The 20,974-nt window shown below is 40.1% G+C and overlaps 2 protein-coding genes across 2 annotated transcripts in view; one reads left to right on the forward strand and one right to left on the reverse strand.

Moving 5' to 3' along the window:
• The window catches only part of aimp1a (aminoacyl tRNA synthetase complex interacting multifunctional protein 1a), a 91,664-nt gene that overhangs the window by 36,142 nt on the left and 34,548 nt on the right, over window positions 1-20,974 (forward strand). The gene's annotated exons all lie outside the window — the stretch shown is intronic.
• LOC140377262 (polyunsaturated fatty acid lipoxygenase ALOX15B-like) lies at window positions 1,534-19,131 on the reverse strand. Its single transcript, XM_072462607.1, has 14 exons — window positions 19,096-19,131; window positions 13,410-13,605; window positions 13,102-13,183; window positions 12,899-13,021; window positions 12,731-12,834; window positions 12,487-12,653; window positions 12,215-12,358; window positions 11,936-12,139; window positions 11,519-11,605; window positions 11,264-11,433; window positions 6,996-7,117; window positions 6,825-6,925; window positions 2,001-2,171; window positions 1,534-1,919 (listed from the first exon to the last, which is right to left on the reverse strand). Exons 1-14 carry the CDS (start codon window positions 19,129-19,131, stop codon window positions 1,740-1,742), a joined length of 1,887 nt encoding a protein of 628 aa, XP_072318708.1. The 3' UTR covers window positions 1,534-1,739.

Consider the following 20,974-nt stretch of genomic DNA (forward strand, 5'->3'; position numbering starts at 1 on the left):
GTGAGAGGAACTCAAAGCCAAACATTAAGTCAATCGGCAGCTTTGGACAACGGTCAAAGAGCAGGAAATATGGCGCATGACCCGTAGCTTCACTGCGCGTGCAGTTGTAGGAATGGACCACCTTAGCCAGCGAGGAATTCCAGTCTGCCTTTGCTGCTTGGGTCAAGTTTCTGAGCATAGCCAACAAAGTACGATTGAACCGTTCCACGTGGCCATTTCTGGATTATGGAGTGCCCATAATCGTTATGTCTTCTGTCTGGGTCTGAGCGCCAAATAAACTTTGTAATAAAATTTGCTAAACGATCTTTTCTGTGTTCTGTCTGAGTCTCTCCAGGGTGAAATAGGATTCAAACTAGCTGAGGGCTGTTCCTCCAACACCTACATCACATTCTAACCTCTGCATTAGAATGTTGTGGTCAAAGGTGTCAAACGCTGTGCTGAGGTCCAACAGAACCAGGATTGAGACCAGTCCATCGTCAGCGGCTAATAACAAATCATTTGTGACTTTAACTAGTGCAGTTTCAGTGCTGTGGTGGGCTCTGAACCCTGACTGGAAGACTTCAAATAAGTTATTGTCCTGTAGGTGGCAACAAAGCTGTTTAACTACAACTTTTTCAAGGATTTTAGAGACAGGGAAGATTTTAAATAGGTCTGTAGTTTACCAAAAGGTCAGGATCGAGGTTAGGCTTTATCAAAAGCGGTTTAATGACTGCATGTTTGAAGGACTGTGGAACATAGCCACTTTCTAGTGAAATATTTACTATAAGAAGAATAGAGTCTATAATCTTTGAGGAGTCTGCTTGGAATCGGGTCTAGGATACAAGTTGAGGTTTTAGAGGACATAATGGCTGAAGTTATCTCTGCTTGATCAACAGCTGTGAACCTTTCTAAATTTACTGATGGATTTATTTCGGACAATAGTTTTACAGCTTGGGCTACTCCTGTTCGTTATAAAGGTTTGTCGTTTAACCTGTTATTCCGCCATCTAGTGGTGAAATTATACGTGGAACAAATAACGTCAAAATAAGGTTCTGCCCGGATTTAATTTAGAGACGCATTCAGCCTTCTGTGCAATGCTGCCACGCTTCACGGATCTCGAGCGTGATTGAAGAAAATAACAACAGAAATAGATTAATAACGAGCGAACAACGACTAAAAACATAGAGGAAGACAGACCAAGGACACCACAAGAAATTAGCCCCTTGTGGATGTCAGCTCACAAGGTTTGTGCACTTTATTGTGCAATTTGTTGAATGAATGTAAAAATACTAAATATGTTTAATTGTATTTATTGTAATTTCTTTTATGCCCAGTTCTCACGGGTTGTCAAGCCAAGAATAAACCCTGTTTGTTCTACTTCGTGCCCATGGTATAACCTTGAGGGTGCTACAACAGATGTGCGCCATCTGCCGGCGTGATGGGCACACTGCTACACTAACAACAACAACTTTAATGTCAAAACATAATATATTTTCAGTAAAACCACAGCAATACTACAGGCATTTTTGAAGAAAATCTTTCAAACAAAGGACATTTAATTTGCATTACTTTTTATTATCATTAGTGGAACAAAGCATATTGATCAATCCCTCTTTCATCCCATTAGTGACACAATTGGTTACATTTAGTTTGAATCATAAATCTGTTATGCCACTCAATGTACTGCAGATAAGATTAGCTGTTGAGAACCAAAACAGCAGAACTAAATTATAAATGGCTCATTCTGACCCACAGGAGCTTCAAATAGGCACACTGTTTTCCATGCTTTTGGGCTGTGTGTATGTGTATGGTAACTTCAGATTTTTGTTTCTATCGTCAATAGCTGCATCCAAGATGTTCAGCTCCTTTTCAAACTCCTTGATCAGATTGCAGCAAACATCTTCAGTGAAAAGTTCCTGTGGGTACTTGCCAAGACCAACCTGAGACAAACAAAACACATACAGAGATTGAAACATTGTACAGTTTATACATATTTCTGTGTCATATAGTGGAAAACGTACAAAATCAGTGGACTGTGTGCTGAGGAGCCACAGGACAGCCAGTCCATTCACAGTGGTGCTGACATCAGGAAGAGTCTGCAGCAGGGAATGTTCAGTCGCACTGCCCTTTACGGTTGGTGGAGGCAGTTTTAAGGAGGGTGGAAAGTTGGGCATCCAATCACCAAGGTCCAACTGCAAGGCATCCATAAGACACATGAATAATGAGTAAAGACATGTATATGTAATGGTTAAGAAAAGTACTTTAATTTAAAAGCACACTCATGTTATACGTATTATTATATATTTGCATGAACTCATCACACAGGGCTGGGTTGAAAAATCACACTCACCTTACGCAGCTCCTGTAGTGTGTGTCCGAAAGAAATGTGGAGGGCTCAGGTTGTGTATAGACTACCGTGAACTGAACAAGAAAACTATTCATGACCGTCAGCCTATTCCCAGGGTTCAGGACATCATGGATGGGCTTGGAGGCAACTCGTGGTTTTCTCTTCTTGACCAGGGGAAAGCCTATCACCAAGGCTTCATGGCACAAGATTCACGCCACCTGACGGCATTCGTGACGCCGTGGGGCTTATATGAGTGGGTCCGAGTCCCTTTCGGTCTGATGAGTGCCCCAGCCGCTTTCCAACGCTGCATGGAGAACTGTTTGGAGGATCTGAGAGATGAAATCTGCCTTCCATACCTCAATGACACCATCGTATTCAGTAAGTCATTCACAAAACATGTAAACAATGTAAGAACTGTGCTCCAAAGACTCAGACAATATGGCATTAAGCTAAAACCAAGTAAATGTGAACTGTTTAAACAAGAAGTGCCTTACTTGGGACGCATTGTCTCGGCAGAAGGTAGTAAAATGGACCCAGCAGTCCGATCTCTAAAAGACAAGCAGCCCAAAACAGTTGGAGAATTGAGAGCCATCATGGGTCTACTGAGCTACTACAGACAATATATAAGAGGCTTCTCATTTATTACTGGCCCCCTCTACCACTTGCTAAAAGGCCCTGCTGGTACATAGACAGCCAAAACCCAAATGATAAAGTCAAGACAGAGCAAAAGGTGTCCCCTCAAACACGCCAATAAAATGGACTCAAAATCATCAACAGATTTTGGAAAAGTTGATCAGTTTCCTTGTTGAGCCACCAATCCTTGCTTTCCCTGATTTCAGTAAACCATTTATACTCCACACTGATGCTTCAAACCAAGGTCTAGGTGCAGTCCTCTACCAGGAGCAAGCTGGAAAAATGAGAGTAATAGCTTGAATCTGAGAAGAATTACCACCTACACTCAGGAAAACTCGAGTTTCTTTCATTAAAATGGTCCGTTTGTGAGAGATTTAGGGACTACTTGATTGGCTCATCGTGCACAGTGTACACGGATAATAATCCACTTACATACGTGTTATCAACAGCTAAACTAAACGCAACTGGATGTCGGTGGGTAGCTGAGCTTGCCGATTTTCACCTCACAATAAAGTACCGGCCCGGACGTGAAAATGTGGACGCTGACAGTTTATCACGCATGCCAGTTGATATTGAAACAATAATGAAAACATGCACAGAGGAGATGTCATCACGTGCTGTACAGGCCACGGTTGAAGTCGTCGAAACAGATTCCAGCGCACAATGGTCTATGGCTGTGACAACTCAACTAGACATTGACAAAAAGATCATTCCCATCCAAAACAAAGACATAAGCCAAGCTCAAGAAGATGATTCATGTATTGGCCCTGCTATCAACTACATGCAGTCAGGCACAAAACCCTCTGCCCAAGAGTATAAATCGCTGGGCATGGCCACAAGAAGACTGTTATCTGAATGGAATAAGTAAACAATAAATTACGACAACATCCTCTATTGCCAAACAACTTTAAGGACACAATTAGTTTTGCCAGATATGTACAAAGAGACAGTTTTGAAAGCTTTACATAATGAAATGGGACATCAAGGAGTTGCCAGAACCACATCACTTGTGAGAGACAGATTTTTCTGGCCCCAAATGCAGAAACAAATTGAACAGTATGTGTTCAACCAGTATTGTCATGTTCCAACCTTTTGAGCTAGTGTCTATAGATTTCCTTCATGTTGACAGATGTTCGGGAGGCTACGAGTACATTTTGGTTTTAATAGACCATTTCACAAGATACGCACAAGCTTACGCCACAACATCAAAATCAGAAAAGACAGTTGCAGACAAAATATTCAACGATTATTCACTGAAGTTTGGATTCCCTTCACGGTTACATCATGATCAAGGGGGCGAGTTCGAAAACCAACTCTTTGCACAACTGTCGAAGCATTGTGGTACTGCAAACTCTAGAACGACTCCGTACCATCCTGAAGGAAATGCCCAGGTTGAGAGATTCAACAGAACACTTCTACAAATGCTAAGGACACTTACAGAAAAGGAAAAATCAAACTGGAAAGAGTCACTGAATAAAGTTATTTTCGCCTACAATGCCACCAGGAGCGAAGTAACAAGCTTTTTCTCATTCTACCTGTTATTCGGCAGGGCTTCACGACTGCCAATAGACATTCTTTTCAAGACCAACAAGAATATATGAAAAAGTGGAAACATCAAATGCAGGAAGCCTATGAAATAGCAAAAGAAAAGTCAAAAAAATCATGACCCCTAGAGGTGGCACGGATAAACTTCGCAACCACTGGGAAGAGAGTCTCTATAAAGTTGTGCGACAAGTAAACAAGGATCTCCCTATTTATGAAGTTGTGGCAGAACAAGGTAAAAACAGAGACAGTAGAAAATTACACCGTAACTTTCTTCTACCTTGTAACCACCTACCACTGGAAATACCACTCAAAGTGGAACACACAAGGAAGAAAAACAAATCTAAAGATAAAACAGACATAGCTGCACAGGACAAAGAAAGCAGTGATGATGAGAATGACTGGTACCTCTGCTACTACCCAACTCAAGCTCAAACAGCAGAGCAGCCACAAAGGGAAAATGTGCCATCAGATAGGGACTGTTTTAATGATCCTGTCGGCACAGACCAAGAGGAAGTTGAAAAATCACCAGCATCGCTACAGCATCCTGTCCTGCAAAGAGAAGTGACACCACAACCACAAGCAACACTCGTCCTGGAAGAATACTCATCTCCCTGCAACGCAGCCACCGATGATGATCTCTCAGCATCCTTGAGGAGCAACCCCATGGAGCTGAACCAGACACCTCAACGACCACGCAGAGAGAGGCGTCCACCAAGGGTATTCACCTATGATGAACTGGGTTAGCCATCTTGTTGCAGTATCTGGCCAACAGCTTACCAGCGCCAACCCTGTGGTCTACAAGTTGCAGAGACGTCTTGGATTAACCCAAACATGTTCCACTATTATGATTACCAGCCGTTGCACTGATGCATTAGAGCACAGTAACAGACATTCATAAACCTTTGGTGATGAGAAGTCACAATAAAGACTGTTTCTATACAGCACGTATCTGGATTTCATTGGCTGTTACATAACAGAGAAAAGCACCATATGAGTAATAATCTTGTGACAAGATGTTGAAGTCAATCCAGTGATTCAGTAAAGCTAATGTATTATTGAGTGATAACTTGCAAAGTTTGTGTTGAGATGTGATGAGTGACTAAGGTTCACATAGAGACAAAATGCTGAAGAAAATCATTTTAAGACATACTGTCTATTGCAAATGACCAAAAGCTGTGATAATAATGCTTATGCATTCAAATCTTGCTAAGGCTTATGCCTAAACATGTATATATTGTTCTTTATGCTGTAATATGTTCAGTGACAGTTTCAAGTTTATGTATGATGTCGGGACGACATCTTATTTCCAAGGGGTGTCTGTAATGCTTAAGAAAAGCACTTTAATTTAAATGCACACTCATGTTATGTGTATCATTATTTTTCAAGAGTAAATGCTATGTTTCAATTATCACATAATATGACTGCATTACTATTGTTTTACTTTAAATGGATTTTATTTTAGAAAAGGGAGTGTCTACAGAGCCGCGGCACGCGGCCGAAACTGCCATGTTATTTTGTGCCGCGGCTCCTGAAACTGCTGGGCTATTTGACCGCGCCGCGGCTCTGCAGCCACGGCCTTTGGAAAACACACCAGGTGAAGTGAACACTAGGGGGAGCTTGAGTTCCATCTGGTCATTAAACCACGATTTGAGACGCGAACAGCCGCTGTTGTTCCTTGTACTCAAGTTTTACCCCTTTTTCAGGGGCCGTGGTCATAACATATATCTCCTAATGCTCTCTCACACTGTGCTGCCTGTGTGCTGTGCTGCTGGACACAGAGGAGTCTTTTGTCCTAAGGGCTGTTACTCTCCTTAAACTGCCCTGGCACACAATCTGCAGACCTTACCTGATGAATCCTCCTGCTAAGCTGCACTTTGAGTCCTCTGACTGACATAAAGTACAAAGGCGACTGAGAAGCAGGGTTAAAATGTTTCTGCAGCTGAATTAGAATTGTCCTCAGGATCAATAAACTATCTAATCATGAATTTAAAGCAAAGAGAATGCATCCATATGCTTACAAACATATTTTTTTCTTGTCCTGAGTAGACAAACATTTTCATAATGTATCATATATGTGCCGTTAGTAGAAGTAGTCCATTCATTCATTCATTCATTTTCTACCACTTGTTTCCATTAGAAAATGAATGAGCTCGTAGCAGGGTTAACACAGTGGCATAAACACACAGACACATTCACATTCACAGCCAATCACTAGGGGCAATTTAGAGTTGCCAATTTCATTTGTGAGATGGAAGCCGGAGTACCTGGAGAGAACCCACGTTAACACGTTAACGTTAACACCTTCTCATCTTGAACTCACCTGTCCAGTGTTGACAGCAGAATGCTGGGCTGAGCAGGTGAAAATGACCATAGTGACAAACTTCACCAGCTCATCCACAGTACTGAAGCTCTGTGGGATTCCTGCAAAATCATCATGAAATGTACACCCATGCTATTTATTGTGCAGTAGTTTGTTTTTCAAATGACTCACCTGTTTCTGTTTTTGACAGAAAGCCATGTTCAAATATGTCCTTGATATAATCCTGCAGTTCAGAGTCTTTTTGGACCTCAATGTCACTCTTGTAGTTGTGTTCTATCACTCCATTCACAAACCTTTAAATTCATGAGAGCAGGGCCGGCCCAGCCTATAAGCGAACTAAGCAGCCGCGTAGGGCCCCGAGGCGTTAATAGGGCCCCCAATCTGGCAACCCGTCTTATGAGAAGTGCAAGCGCAGCGTGCGCCACTAGTGTAGTAGCGCTGCTGGCGCGGCAGCGCACACAGCGGTAACATATAACGCACAAACCGCATTTATTTGTAATGACAATCTGGCAACCAAGACACCAAACCTGCGCTGATTGGGCAACTTCAATGTGCGCGAGCAGAACGAGAGCAAAACATAAACACAACACAATGTGGTCCCTGCGTGGTCCTCATGTCCAGAGGAATATATCCCCCCGATGCCGAAAAACGAAAGAAGAAACTTCTTGACGATGTAAAGAAACTGCAAACTCAACAACACTCTCCAGGTATTGAACTTCTCTTACAAAGAGACGGTTAATGCTGCTGTTTGAAACAACACGATTCTGTCACGTTAGTTCGCTCAGGCTGGAGGCGACGAGAGCTCTGCCCCGCGCACAATATGTGTCTGAATGAAAAGATAATAAGTTTAACATTTACACCAGCCCGTGTGAGCTGCAGGTGAGGCCGGTGAGGGGCCTCTATGGCCCGGGTCACTAAGAGGCGGAGATCCGGTCCGGACGAGCGCCGTCTCGTCCAGAACCTCTGACGTGAGACTTTGGAGTGAACAGTGTGCGGCCCCTGTCCCGGGCCCCTGTCCCGGGCCCCTGTGCAGCCTCAGTCAGAGATGAGCGGTTTGAGTTTGCGTCCCTCTCTCTCACATCACCATGTGTGAGATCAATCGTGACTCGTGATGTCTGTTTTACTTTGACTTCTTAAAGTGCAATGAGAGGAACGTAAAGGTTTATGCACGTAAGGTCCATCAGCCAATCACATCGCAGCATTGTTTCATGCAGGAGTCCAGTGTGTGATGTTCTGATCAGAACAAACATTTATATTGTAATTCACTTTTAATAGAGCAATAAAACATTTCAATTTATTTAAAAAGCATCATTAGACTATTTGTTATAAATTATAAGAAATTGAAAGTGAAAAATAACCAGACATATTATAATTACGTCTGTTATAGAATAATACTATATATTTTTATACAAAAGTGGCAAAGTTGCAGAAACGCAGTCTCTTCACTTCTCGTTCTGTTCATTCTCTGGGAATAACTTGTTTGCACTGTTTTATCAGTGTTAATTGTTAATCAAGCAATTTGTTTAATTTAATATAACTTGTTTTGTCACTTTGGCAAGTTGGGAGCTGTAAAAGATAAATTAGTAAGGATAACTATTACTTTTACATTTTCAGTTAAAATGAATCAATTTGACCATAATTATTTTTCATAGCCAATATTGTATTGAGTAATTAAGTACACTAATGTATTAATAACTGGCTTTAGTCATTTTCTCCTGGCACAGTTTCATCACATCATCATTTTATAGCATTACAACCTCAACATTTTACTCTTACTTTAGCCGGCTGGACCACATTAAAATGCAGCAGAAAACCCAAAAAAGGTCTGAAAATTTCTGGGGGAGGGCCCCCAGACCCCCCCTGTTCATTAATTTAAACTGCTAATGTGCTAATGTGGCTGTCGACCCTTAACACCCACAAATACACCCAAAAACATATCTGGGATGTGTGTTATTTGTACAGGGAGTAGAGGTGATGTCAGCGGAATACCAAGTTGCATTGTGGGATTTAAGTTAGCAATATTTGAGCTTGTGAGGTGTTGAGAATAAACTAACTGGCAAACAGATGCCCTGGAGTTTTGGTGCGCTTTGTTTGCGTTGAAGAAAGTTCCCATATGTGAATTGTTTACTGACAATGGCAATAAAACTGATTCTGATGACGTGGTGAGGGGCCCCCAAAAATGTTTTCGCTTAGGGCCCCCTGAAGGCTTGGGCCGGCCCTGCATGAGAGTCAGTTGTATCTTTGTGCAGGCTTCCTGGATTCATTAGTTCTGGTCAATTCATTGGCAAAATCCAATGAATATAACGCTGATGAAGAAGGCTATAACACAATCCATGTTCTTGCATCTTTTCTACCTTTGCCTTTACATTTTTCACCTCTCAAGTAATTGCAATTTATTTTCACTCATTATAGAGTCGGACAGGTCAATTAATTCAGTTATACTCCAACAACTTTAATTTTGTTTTCTTATGGTATATCAACCAGACTTAGGTTCAGTTTAGGAGATGTGACCACCTTGTAGACGGGGTTGGAGTTAACCCTTCGGGGTCGACGCCCGCACCGGTGCGTTTTGAAACATGGTCGGCTTTAGGACCCGGTAGCATGACAACCAAGCAACGTAGACGGCTGCCGTTGACGTCATACGGAAGTGGAGACCCGTAGCAACGTCTGAGTATGTATTATTATTATTTGAATCCACCCGATAAAACCAAAGTTATGATAATTCCAATTCCATTAAAAATGTGCGGAAAAATATGCGCTCTTTTCTATGCGCGTTACATTTCTTATAATAACTTTGTCGTCTTTTGTGATAAAACTGAACGGAAAAAAAACGTTAGCTTGTGCTAACCCGGATGTTCAGGATGCACACGAGGAATGTAAACATTAGTCTCATGACAAATAGTCAAAGAGGAAGAACAAACGAGAGGAATCATGCTGTTTTTGAGTAGTTTTGGAGAGTTTTAGAATTTCAAGTATTTCATTGTCAGTAATATAGTTGTTGTGAAGCAAAATGAGGGGCACACTTCATGTTGATCAAGTTTAGACCTGGTTTAGTCCTGGTTTAGTCCTGGTTTAGACCTGGTTTAGTCCTGGTTTAGACCTGGTTTAGTCCTGGGTCAGACCTGGTTTAGAGTTCCTTCTGAACATCACTCACATGGAAGTACAAGGCCTGTGATGTGGCTCTCTGCAACTGTTGTAGCGCAAATAGAAAAACGCCTGAGGATGTACCTACTTTTTATTGTAAATAGTTGTTTATTGCTTGTATATTTCACAAGAATACTTTTATATGTTCATTTTTGCACCTTGTGGTTCAGTTTGAACCTTTTTAAATGATTGGTTGAGCATGTTTGAGGGTTTTACAATGAAAAAAACATAATTTTTCTAGACAGACTTTGTGTTTTCTGTGTGTGTTTAGGTCCAGTATGTTGAAATAGTATGTCAAAGTGAAAAACTAACTAACTGATAATATAGGTTAGGTTGTGCTGAAAAAAAAAGATGCATTGGTCTGGTAAACATTTCTTAATGTAGTATATCAGGGCAAAATTGAAGGTACCCAAAAACGGCCAAAAAAGCTCTTGACCCTGTAGTGGCAAAAATGTCTCGATAAGACAAAGAAGCAAGTTGTCTCGTTTCAAAAGTAAACTGTTTAATCTTGTGGCTGAATCAGAAAGAAACTCGTGTGGACTCGGCCATTCTCATGGAAGGCCGAATCCACGCGTCTGTCTCTTGCCTGCTCCCCAAAATGTGTCTCTCCCAAGTCCTCCCGTCCCACCTCTGTCCCCTTCCTTAAATCACAGATGGTCACATGACCACACACACACAGAAGTTCCCGGTCACTGGTCTCTCAGGTACAAAGGAACCAAGGAGCAAATGGGACATCAAAGAAACAGTGGTTTCAGGAAGGAGACAGTACATAACATTTGCATTAATTCAATTCACATGTCTTGCTGGCTTTGTCCTAGTGTGAAACCGAACGTGGGACTTCCTAGTCACTCCAGGAGGTCCGGACATGTAAATTTCCAGGCCAAGAGGAGTCGTTTCAGGCTGTTGACTGTGTTAGAACTAAATTCAATTGAAAATAGGATTTAAAGTTAAAAAGCAAAGGGCCAGATTATATTTTTCCACAACAACCCCGAAGGGTTAAGCAGTCAAAATATCTCCTAAATTGATTGTCTTAAAAAATAACCTAAGTCTGTGGATTAATTCAGTTAATTGTCATATTATATGGTTGGGATTTTTGAATCAAGAAGTCCACAGACAATACTTGTGGTATTGAATAGAAGCCAGACTTCTGTTTGGATTCTGAATTGAATTGTTTTTCTGTAACAAATACACATTTACATCAACTGGAGTCAAAGCAAAGGTCTATTGCTTTATTATGTTTGTACATTTTCAATCACTGAAGTCTCCCTCCTGAAACATTATACTGGAAATCGCACCTGTGTATGACGTCCCAGAGCCTGAGTCCATCGTCCCTGTAGTAGTAGTTGGGCACAGACTCCACTCCTCTCTCTGTGATGTCGTCTAGGATACAGAGGGAGCTGTAGGTCATGGAGGACAAGGACCTCTGCATGATGGTGATCATACCCTCTCCACCAGAGGCCGTAAACTGGATGAACAGAAAAAGCATTTTAGTTTGTATTTATATGTATTGTAAGCAGTGTTATCTAAGGTATCATACTGCAATAGCTTACTTGTGAGAAAAAAACATATTCAGATATGAGTTTCTGTCTGGCAAGCACGTTGATTTGTAGAGTGTATCGGGTGTGAGGAACAAGAAGCTGTGATGAGAAAAACAAAGAGACAATGCACTAATAAACTCTTATCTTCAGAGAGGACAAGATTACACTGTTAAGATTACTAATGACCCTTCGTTTAACTTAAGTTCTACTGTGTGCTATACCCAACTTGAAGTGCATATGACAGGTTTTCATGTTTTTGTAAGTATTGTTTGGTGGGATGGGACCTGTGGTAAAATATTATCATAGTTTACATCAGCCAAGTTGTAGTTTATGGAGAAAAAAGAAAAGTTGAAAATTACAGGACCTGAGTTGTATAATAAGCAGCACAACATGTCATAGTGAGCCCACAAAAGATGGAGAAATGTTCACCTTGTACAGAGGGTGGACCCTGGGCACGTTCCTCAGCAGAGCCACAGTGAAGACTTCTGCCAGCAGGTGAGTGCGCAGCAGGTGCACGTTCAGCTCATGTAGGTTAAAATCTGCACCTCTCACAAAGGTCTTGGCCAGTAACCAGTCGTACTCTGAGTCAGTGGGGACAAAGATGGGGTTGTCTTCTGCTGGAGTCTGTTGGAGCTGCAGGAGAAGACACAACTGTCGCTTAATGTACCTGTGTGATCGTTCCCCAAAAGCGGCAGATTGACCTCTCACCTGAATGGCGGCTGGCTTCAGCTCATCAGCAGGGGTTTTGTGAAGGAGGACCAGAGGAGAAGCCAGATACTGCACTTTCCCATTAATGGTATTGGTCTTCACGCCATCCAAAAGCTTGTAGTCACACAGAAATATGTTGCCTTTCTAAAACATGAACCACCACACATTTACACCGTTAACAAACCTTTTCTTGATTTTGGATTATGATGATTTGAAACTGTACTCCCAGAATATATAATTACATATATCAAGGAAGAATGAAAAAGAGTGACCTTCATCTCATCTGTCAAAATGGCGCCGCCCTCCAGCGTGACCATGTCATCAGTGACAGGGAAGTTACTGGGCAGAGAGGTGCAGCGTTGAATCAATATGGGGTTGAGACCATTTAAGTACTGGTAAGCAAAGAAAGCATCTTCCCTCCAGTGTTTCTGCACGTACTCTTAAAAAACAGGACCACACAGCAATAGCAGTAATTGTACAAATCACAATAATATGATAAAGCGAGCAATAAAATACCTGAAACTTCTGTTTTGTGGCAGCAGAACACCTTGTAAAGGGAATCGAAATCAGTCCAAGGCTCTTTACGGTCACACAAATGTGACAGATTCATCTCCAATAGCCTTGAAACAGTGGATTTTAATATTTTACAAATGATGAGACATTATATTTATAATAATGGCTTACCCTTGGATTGCAGTCCATTTGAATTCTATGTCCTTTGTAAAAGAGAATTGAACCTCAGGAGGCAGTTGACAAGCATCATCTCCTTCCATGCAGTGAGGCATGCCCTTTACATACGACTTCCAACTGAAATATAAGCAGATACAGTGAAGATTACAATTATTAATATATAAATTGATCAAAAGTACGAGGCATCTCATGCTTACCAGTGTTCTCCTTTCCTGTGCTTTAACTCCCTCTCCCTTGCAGATTTAGCGTATGAATTACGCTCTTCAAAGTCTTTCACAGCTGTCAAGGCCAAATACACTTTCAGTATAGGCATACTGCACAAATACTCAAACATGTGATATACAGTATATATATATATATATATATATATATATATATATATATATATATATATATATATATATATATATATATATATATATATATATATATATATATATACATGTATATAAAATAAGAGATCTGAATATGAGAAATTACTTGCAATAAATATGATACCACTGACCGGTTCCCATCCTGAAATAGTGAACCTCCTCATCATGGATCCAGCGGTAGATGGGGAACTTATCGACTTTTCCCTCTGGAGAAATCACTTCCACTTTGTCCACAAACCAGGAGTCCTGTATTAACCAGTGATCTTTGTCCAGCTCCAGCAAGATCAAATCCCCAAGATATTCAGCACTTAAAGTAAATTGATATTCCTGAAATCAAAGAACATTTGGACTTCAATATCTTGGCTCTGTAAACATACGAATCCAATGTTACTATACAGTATAGAACTTACTCTTCCACTGAAATAAGTTCCTGTTAACGAAATCAAAGTGCGCTCACTTTCCCCAAGCTCACCAACTAGTCTGATGAAAACACGGTTAAAAGTATCTGCACACGCACCGTTGCCAGTAAAAAACGTGACTTTGTATGTTGACATTTTCTTCTCTGAAAAATAAAACTGAAATTGTAAAATGTACAAAAACAAGTGAGGGTGGAACAGTGAAGTGTCAAACAGCACATCTGCTCTTTATATAAGCCTGGGCAGGCGTGTCGTGGGGGCAAACAAACAACTGGAAACTCCAACGTCAACACCAATCAGATCTACACAGATCTTTATCATCCTGAACACGCCTATTGATATAGCCTTTGTGGAGCTACTTGGAAAGGAGTGATACAGGCTAAAAGTTAATGGTTGAGCTCGCTGGACATCCAGGTTTCCAAAGAAATCTCTGACAAACTTTAATGACCCATTTTCAACTGAGAATTATTAACATATTGATAGCAAATCAATAAACCAAATTATGTCCCATAAACATAACAACTGCTTCACACCAATTTGTAATAACTAAATATCTGACAAAAGAATCTATCTATCTATGATAGTATACCAAATTCATAATCTATGAATTTAGATTTCCCAAATTTTGTAAAAAACTGCCAACCTTCTTTTTCTACAGTTTGAGGTGGTCCCGCTAGTTTTCTAGTGGCATTCCCAAAAATTCACACGGCAGTTGACTAAGGCCTTAACGTTAGTCAATGTTAATGAACTTAATCATGCATGTATTTATTCCGTTTCCTCTTGGTGATGGTCAAGAACTCCCGCAAATGGAATTTCAATGTTAAAATTGTATTGTTTTATTTCAATGTATTTAATCAAACCACAGAAAATATACATTATCTATTGAAAAATAAAAACATGCTCCTGGAGAGGTTTTATTTATTTTATGTGTCCTTATGTTATACTATATACACTAATATATTAACTTTTAAGTCAGTATCTGCTCAGTAGGCGACGTTCATGGGCGTGAATGTTTTGATGTTTCACAATGGGGTGAAATGGAAAAGTTCTCACCAAACCAATAAAATAAATATATCATCCCCCAATAATGGCATTAAACATAAAAAAAAAGCTTACGGCGTACATTTAAAGGCATTCAAACATTTCCTATGGTTTCAAATCTTCTCACTATTCTCTGTTTTTTCCGGTCTTGGTTACAGACAGTTTACATCTGTAGGTCAGCTTCAGTAATACAATAAACAAATTCATTTCATAACTTATAATGTCAAATACAGCGACAAAGTAAAAAAGGATGATCACGGCAGATTAAACGGCATAAAATAAATCAATCCGTCAAACATTTCCCAGACCCAGGAGGAGCTTCAAATCGCCACACTATTCTCCATTTTCCCTGGCCACATATATACCATATTTTTCGCACTGTGAGGCACACTTAAAAGCCTTTGATTTCCTCAAAAAACGCTTTATAATCCAGTGCGCCTTATATGTGGATTAATTTAGGTTGTGCTTACTGACCTCGAAGCGATTTTGTGTGGTGCAAAATCACAGACTTTGATTGTTTGGTCATTACAGGTGATTTCAATGTGCATGTTGATAATATTTGTGACAGAAACGCTAAAGAGCTTGATGCTGTCCTTGAAACCTTCAGTCTTACTCAGCATGTGAGAGGCCCCACCCACAGCAGAGGACACACTCTAGATCTCATAATTACAAAGGGGGTAAATATTTCAAATGTTAATGTGATCGATGTTGCTCTGTCTGATCATTTCTGTGTCTTCTTTGACCTGTCTGTTTCTCCCAAACCTCCGGTTGGTCCTGCAGTTGTTCAGAGGAGACACATAAGTGATGGCACAGGTGCACTGTTTATGGAAATGATACACTTTGAAAATGTCTCATGTTCTAATGTAAATGATTTGTTGAACTCTGTTACATCTAGTGTTTTGAATGTTCTCGACACCATTGCCCCTATGAAGGCTAAAATTTTTAAAAATAAACAGAAGGCGCCGTGGATGATTCGGTCAGGGCACAGAAAAGGGAGTGCCGCAGGGCCGAACCGAAATGGCGGAGTCAAAGCTGGAGCTTTGACTCAGCGATTTGATTTGAGAGATTTACAAAGAGAAGCTGAACATGTACAATCTAATCTTATGTAGAACTAGGGAAAGATATTTCTCTGAAGTTATTGGAAGCTGCAGTAACAACTCACGTGTCCTGTTTGCCACAGTAAACAGATGAACAAACCCTCCAGCTCAGCTGCCGTTAAAACTCATTTCCACATCCAAGTGTAATGAGTTTGCATTATTCTTTAATGACAAAGTTCAAGGCATTAAAAATGCTATAAATCCCACAATGCAAAAAATTACTCTAAAACCACCAAGACACTTAGAGCTAACTCACTTTGCACCAGTAACTGACAAAACTGTCCATGAGATCATCACCAGTTTGAGTTAATCCACATGCTGCCTCGATGTGTTACCCACCAGATTTCTAAAGTCTGTGCTGAACAGTTTATTAGCACCATTTATTTTCAGACCTATTTCAAAGCTCTCTTTCATGTCCAAGATCCTAGAGAAGGTGGTCTCTGAACAATTGTCAGATTTCCTTGATCAGTCAAACATTCACGACTCTTTTCAATCTGGTTTCTGCAAACATCATTCTACGAAAACCGCATTGTTGAAAGTGTCCAGTGACATTATGATGTCTGCTGATTCTGGAAAATGCACTGTTCTAGTTCTGTTGGATCTGTCTGCAGCCTTTGACACTGTCGACCATCTTATCCTGTTGAACAGACTGAGGGACCTGATTGGACTATCGGGGTCAGTTCTTCATTGGTTTTCCTCATATTTATCGGGTCGGAAATTTTGTGTCGCTACAAACCAAATAATGTCTGACTCAGCTGATCTGTTGTGTGGAGTTCCTCAGGGCTCCGTTTTGGGTCCCGTCTTATTTTTGCTTTATATAATCCCCCTGGTAATGATCATTAAAGAGTTTAGTGATGTGTCCTATCACCTGTTCGCTGACGATATTCAGCTATATTGCTCTTTTAAACCTTGTGAGATCCAGAAGCTGAACTCCTTGGTCAGTTGTTTGGTGCAAATAAAACAATGGCGGAGTAAAAACTCTCTGCAGCTAAATGCTAACAAAACAGAAACTCTGATTATATAAACCAGTACTTGGGTGTTTTAGGCCAGACTGTAAAACCAAGTCTTAGAAACTTGGGGTTTATCTTTGACAAAGACATGTCTTTAGAGCACCACTCCAAGCTGTTGACGAGGAACTGTTTCTTTCAGTTGAGGAAAATCTCTAAGCTCAGGAAAATGATCTGGAACTTATAATTCATGCTTTTGTGTCTTCACGTTTAGACTATTGTAACAGCTTGTTTTCCTGTCTTTTCAAGAAGGAACTCTCTCGTCTGCAGCTGGTCCAGAACTCTGCAGCGAGGATCTTGACTCACACAAATAGAAGGGCCCACATTTCACCCATTCTTAAAGCCCTTCACTGGCTGCTGATCTCCTACCGGATACAGTTTAAAATTTTAGTCCTGACTTTTAGAGCTTTGCATGGTCAGGTCCCTCTGTACATCAGCGATCTGATCGCACCTTACACTTCCCCTCGCTCACTAAGGTCCTTGGATCAGAAACTGTTGTTGGTTCCTCACACTCGCATTCGGGCCAGAGGAGACCGATCCTTCCAGGCTGTTGCCCCCAGACTCTGGAATGATCTTCCGGTCTCCCTACGGTCACTGGACTCAGTTACTGCTTTTAAGGGTCAGCTCAAAATATTTTTATTTAGTCAAGCCTTTTAACTATATTTGCTTTAGGGACTGATTTGACTCACTGTATTGCTCACTGTTCACTGCTCACACTCAACTTTTTTTTGTTTTTATTGTTTCATTGTGTGTTTTTGTGAAGCACTTTTTGACTTCTGTCTGTGAAAGGTGCTATACAAATAAAATGTACTTACTTACTTACTTACTATTTACTTGCATAGTTAACATGTCGCTTCAATCTGGAACATTCCCAATGTCTTTGAAAACTGCGGTCATAAAGCCTGTCCTAAAGAAGAGCAGTCTTGATGCCGCAGTACTGAGTCATTACCGGCCCATCTCTAATCTGCCATTTTGGGCCAAAGTACTTTTATCTGCTCCTTATCATTGATTATGTTAATATTGTGGTCCACACTCTTACCTGGTCTGATTTACCCCAATAAAGAACATAGCGTGACCCGCAGTAATGATGATACGAGATAGTTAGAAGCCCTAATGCCCTCAAACAACCACTTTACTAGTCTCTAGCCTTGTCTCTAAATTGCTAGGGTAAATATGCGAAATACGTAGCAGATAGTCATAAGCAATGAGATTGCTATGCATGCTCTGCACTTTGTAACACCGCATTGTTTTAGACAAGCTATATATATATATCATATATCATATATATATATATCATATATGTACATTTTTTGCAGTCAACAAAGCTTTTTGTTCTGGGTAAGAATGTATTTGTTGTGCGAACAGACCAGGAGTCATGTAGAAACAGTGACTGTCCAGTTCCACCAAGATCAAATCCCCAAGAAATTCTGGACATCTTAAAGTAAAATTATATCGTTGAAATCGAAATACATTTGGACTTATGATATATTGGCTCTGTGAACATACTAAACCTATACAGTACAATATAGAACTATTCCAATGAAAAAAGATCCTGCTCACTTTCCCCAAGCTCACCAACTAGTTTGATGAAAACATTGTTAATGTAAATCTAAACTCCAACGTTGATCAACACAATCAGATCTACACACACTCATCCTGAACATGCCTATTGATAAAGCCTTTGTGGAGCTACTTGGAAAGGAGTGGTACAGGCTGAGAGTTAATGGTTGAGCTCGCTGGACATCCAGGTTTCCAAAGAAATCTCTGAGACAAACTTTATTACCCACTTTCAACTGAGAATTATTAACATATAGATAGCATATCAATAAACCAAATTATGTCCAACTGTATGGCAACTGTTTCACACCAATTTGTAATAATTAAATGTCTGAATTTAGAATTATGAATTTAGATGTCCCAAATTTTGTCAAACTACATTCTACAACTGCCAACCTTCTTTTCTACAGTTTGAGGTGGTCCCGCTAGTTTTTTTTCCAAATCATCACACAACAGTTGACTTAAGGCCTTAACGTTAGTGAATGTTATTGAACTTAATCATGTATTTATTCCCTTTCCTCTTGGTGATGTGAGCTCCCGTCAAGAACTACTGCAAATGTAATTTCAATGTTATAATTGCATTATTTTATTTCAATGTATTTAATGAAATACAGTTTCTGGTATAGACCACAAAAACATGCTGCAGGAGAGCTTTTATTTCCTTCATGTGTCGTTATGTTGACTTGGTAATTTATTCACTTTGAAGTCAGTATCTGCTCCGTTGGTGACATTCATGGACGTGAATGTTTTGATGTTTCACAATGGGGTGAAACCAATAACACTTGGAATTATTGTCTATCGAGGCACTTGCCAAAAAGCGTTGTGTATAGGGATGCGTACCGCAACGACGGACCGGATCTGGACTTGTAAAAACGTTTCAGTTCAGGTCCAAAAAAAACTAAACCCCGGTGATTCGGTTCTGAACTCATATAAAATATAGCACTCAAATACTATATCCTTTTTGTTCTAGAATCTAGACCATCTTAAACCTTCCATTGATCGCGAAAGTTGCGCTGGAAACGACGTAAACACTGCCATGCGCCGCTGTCAATAGCGCACACGGACCCTAATTAGCGACGCACGCGTCTTCCGGGCATAAGTTGAAGCCGGCGAAATAAGTTTAAAGATGCGAGAGACAGGAGCGCCTCATACGTGTCGAGCTGCGCAGAACCGTGTATCCACATGTGAACATTGAAGCTGCAGCCGGTGAGATCGCTGGCTTTATTTGAACTGTTTTAAGCTGTGGCCGCCGCGTGCGATGTTGTGATGGTTAATGTGCTGCGGGTTAAAGGGGCGGGGTCAGCGTGGTCTTGTCTGGGTCTTTGGTCTGGGTGTAAATATAAATTAAATAACTTAAGTGTTATGTTGTGGTGTGATGTATTTGGCATTAAGTAAATACTAAGTCAAAGTAATATTGCTTAATTGCTGCATTCATTAATTGGAGTTTATATTTTGTAATAGTATTCTGTATTTGTATTCTACAGTTGTTAAATATGGTCTGGTGTTTAATGCTGCTAATATGATGTATTATTTTGATGTGTTGTGTAAAATATTTTCATATTCTACTTTTGATACTGCTAAGTTGATTGCTTTATAGTGATTCAAGTTGACTTTTATGCTAGTTTTTATAACTCTGTTATTTTACACTGCGACTTAATTATTTACACTGGTGTTTTGTCTGTTTGAAGGTTTTGACCTGACTTTTGATGCCAATGGATCTGTAACATTAAAGAGTGGAAATGTGTCTAAAGGCAAAACATTGTATCAGATGAAACAGCTGATTTGACCCTTGACCCAGACTGACCCTGTCAACAATACTCAACATGCTCTTGTTGTTGAGTTGAGTCTTAGCTCGTAGCTTGTGATTTGTAAGTTGTAACTTCTGTTAAATAAACAGTGAATAAAGCAGACAAGTTGAGTTTATTTCACTCTGCAGTTAAGCCTTGTGTTTGATAGTCGTCCTTGTTCATGTGTCTTCAACTTAATTGAGCCAAGTAGCTTGTGTTATGCTGTTATAACATTATGCAAATATGGCATGAGTTCAGCCGGACTCATTAGGTCCGGACCTGAACCTAAACCTCATGATTCGAATCCGGACTTGAACCTGAACGCGGGTTTAGGTATGCATCCCTAGTTGTGTAACAACCTGAGAATCTGCTGCTGCTACTGTCAGAATACTTTTGAAGTTTAGTCTTTAGAATCTTTAAATTTGTATTGTTTTAACATAAAGTTTTAATGTGGGAGGAGACGACCCCCCTAAAAAAATAGGTTGAGGTCGTGAGATGCATTTCTAACATTTCGAGGGACATATATCATTCCCCAATAATGGCATTAAACATAAACATAAAAAAATTAAATTCAGAAATGTTTCTTCCAGAGATGGTGTTTTATTTCAGGAATAAATAAGCAAACAAACTATTATAATCAAATACAGCAACAAAAGAAAAAGGCTGATTACAGCGCACATTAAAAGGCATTCAAACATTTCTTTGGTTTCAAATCTTCTGTTTTTTTTCCGGCCTCGGTTATAGACATAATCTAGTTTACGTCTGTAGGTCTCTTTGTAAATCTTGGATCA

The sequence above is a fragment of the Eucyclogobius newberryi genome, unplaced genomic scaffold, assembly GCF_026437365.1.
Source record: "Eucyclogobius newberryi isolate DKJ021-1_F unplaced genomic scaffold, fEucNew1.0.hap1 SCAF_4, whole genome shotgun sequence".
Taxonomy (NCBI): Eukaryota; Metazoa; Chordata; class Actinopteri; order Gobiiformes; family Gobiidae; genus Eucyclogobius; species Eucyclogobius newberryi.

Bases quoted from the DNA above. Each gene is read 5' to 3' on its own strand.
- LOC140377262 (XM_072462607.1), bottom strand. From the start codon at position 19,131: ATGAATGTCACCAACGGAGCAGATACTGACTTCAAA. The intron at 13,606-19,095 runs GTGAATAAATTA...CTTTGATTTCAG, and splicing joins GAGCAGATACTGACTTCAAA to GAATATCAATTTACTTTAAG. The intron at 13,184-13,409 runs GTCAGTGGTATC...TGGCCTTGACAG, and splicing joins CTATTTCAGGATGGGAACCG to CTGTGAAAGACTTTGAAGAG.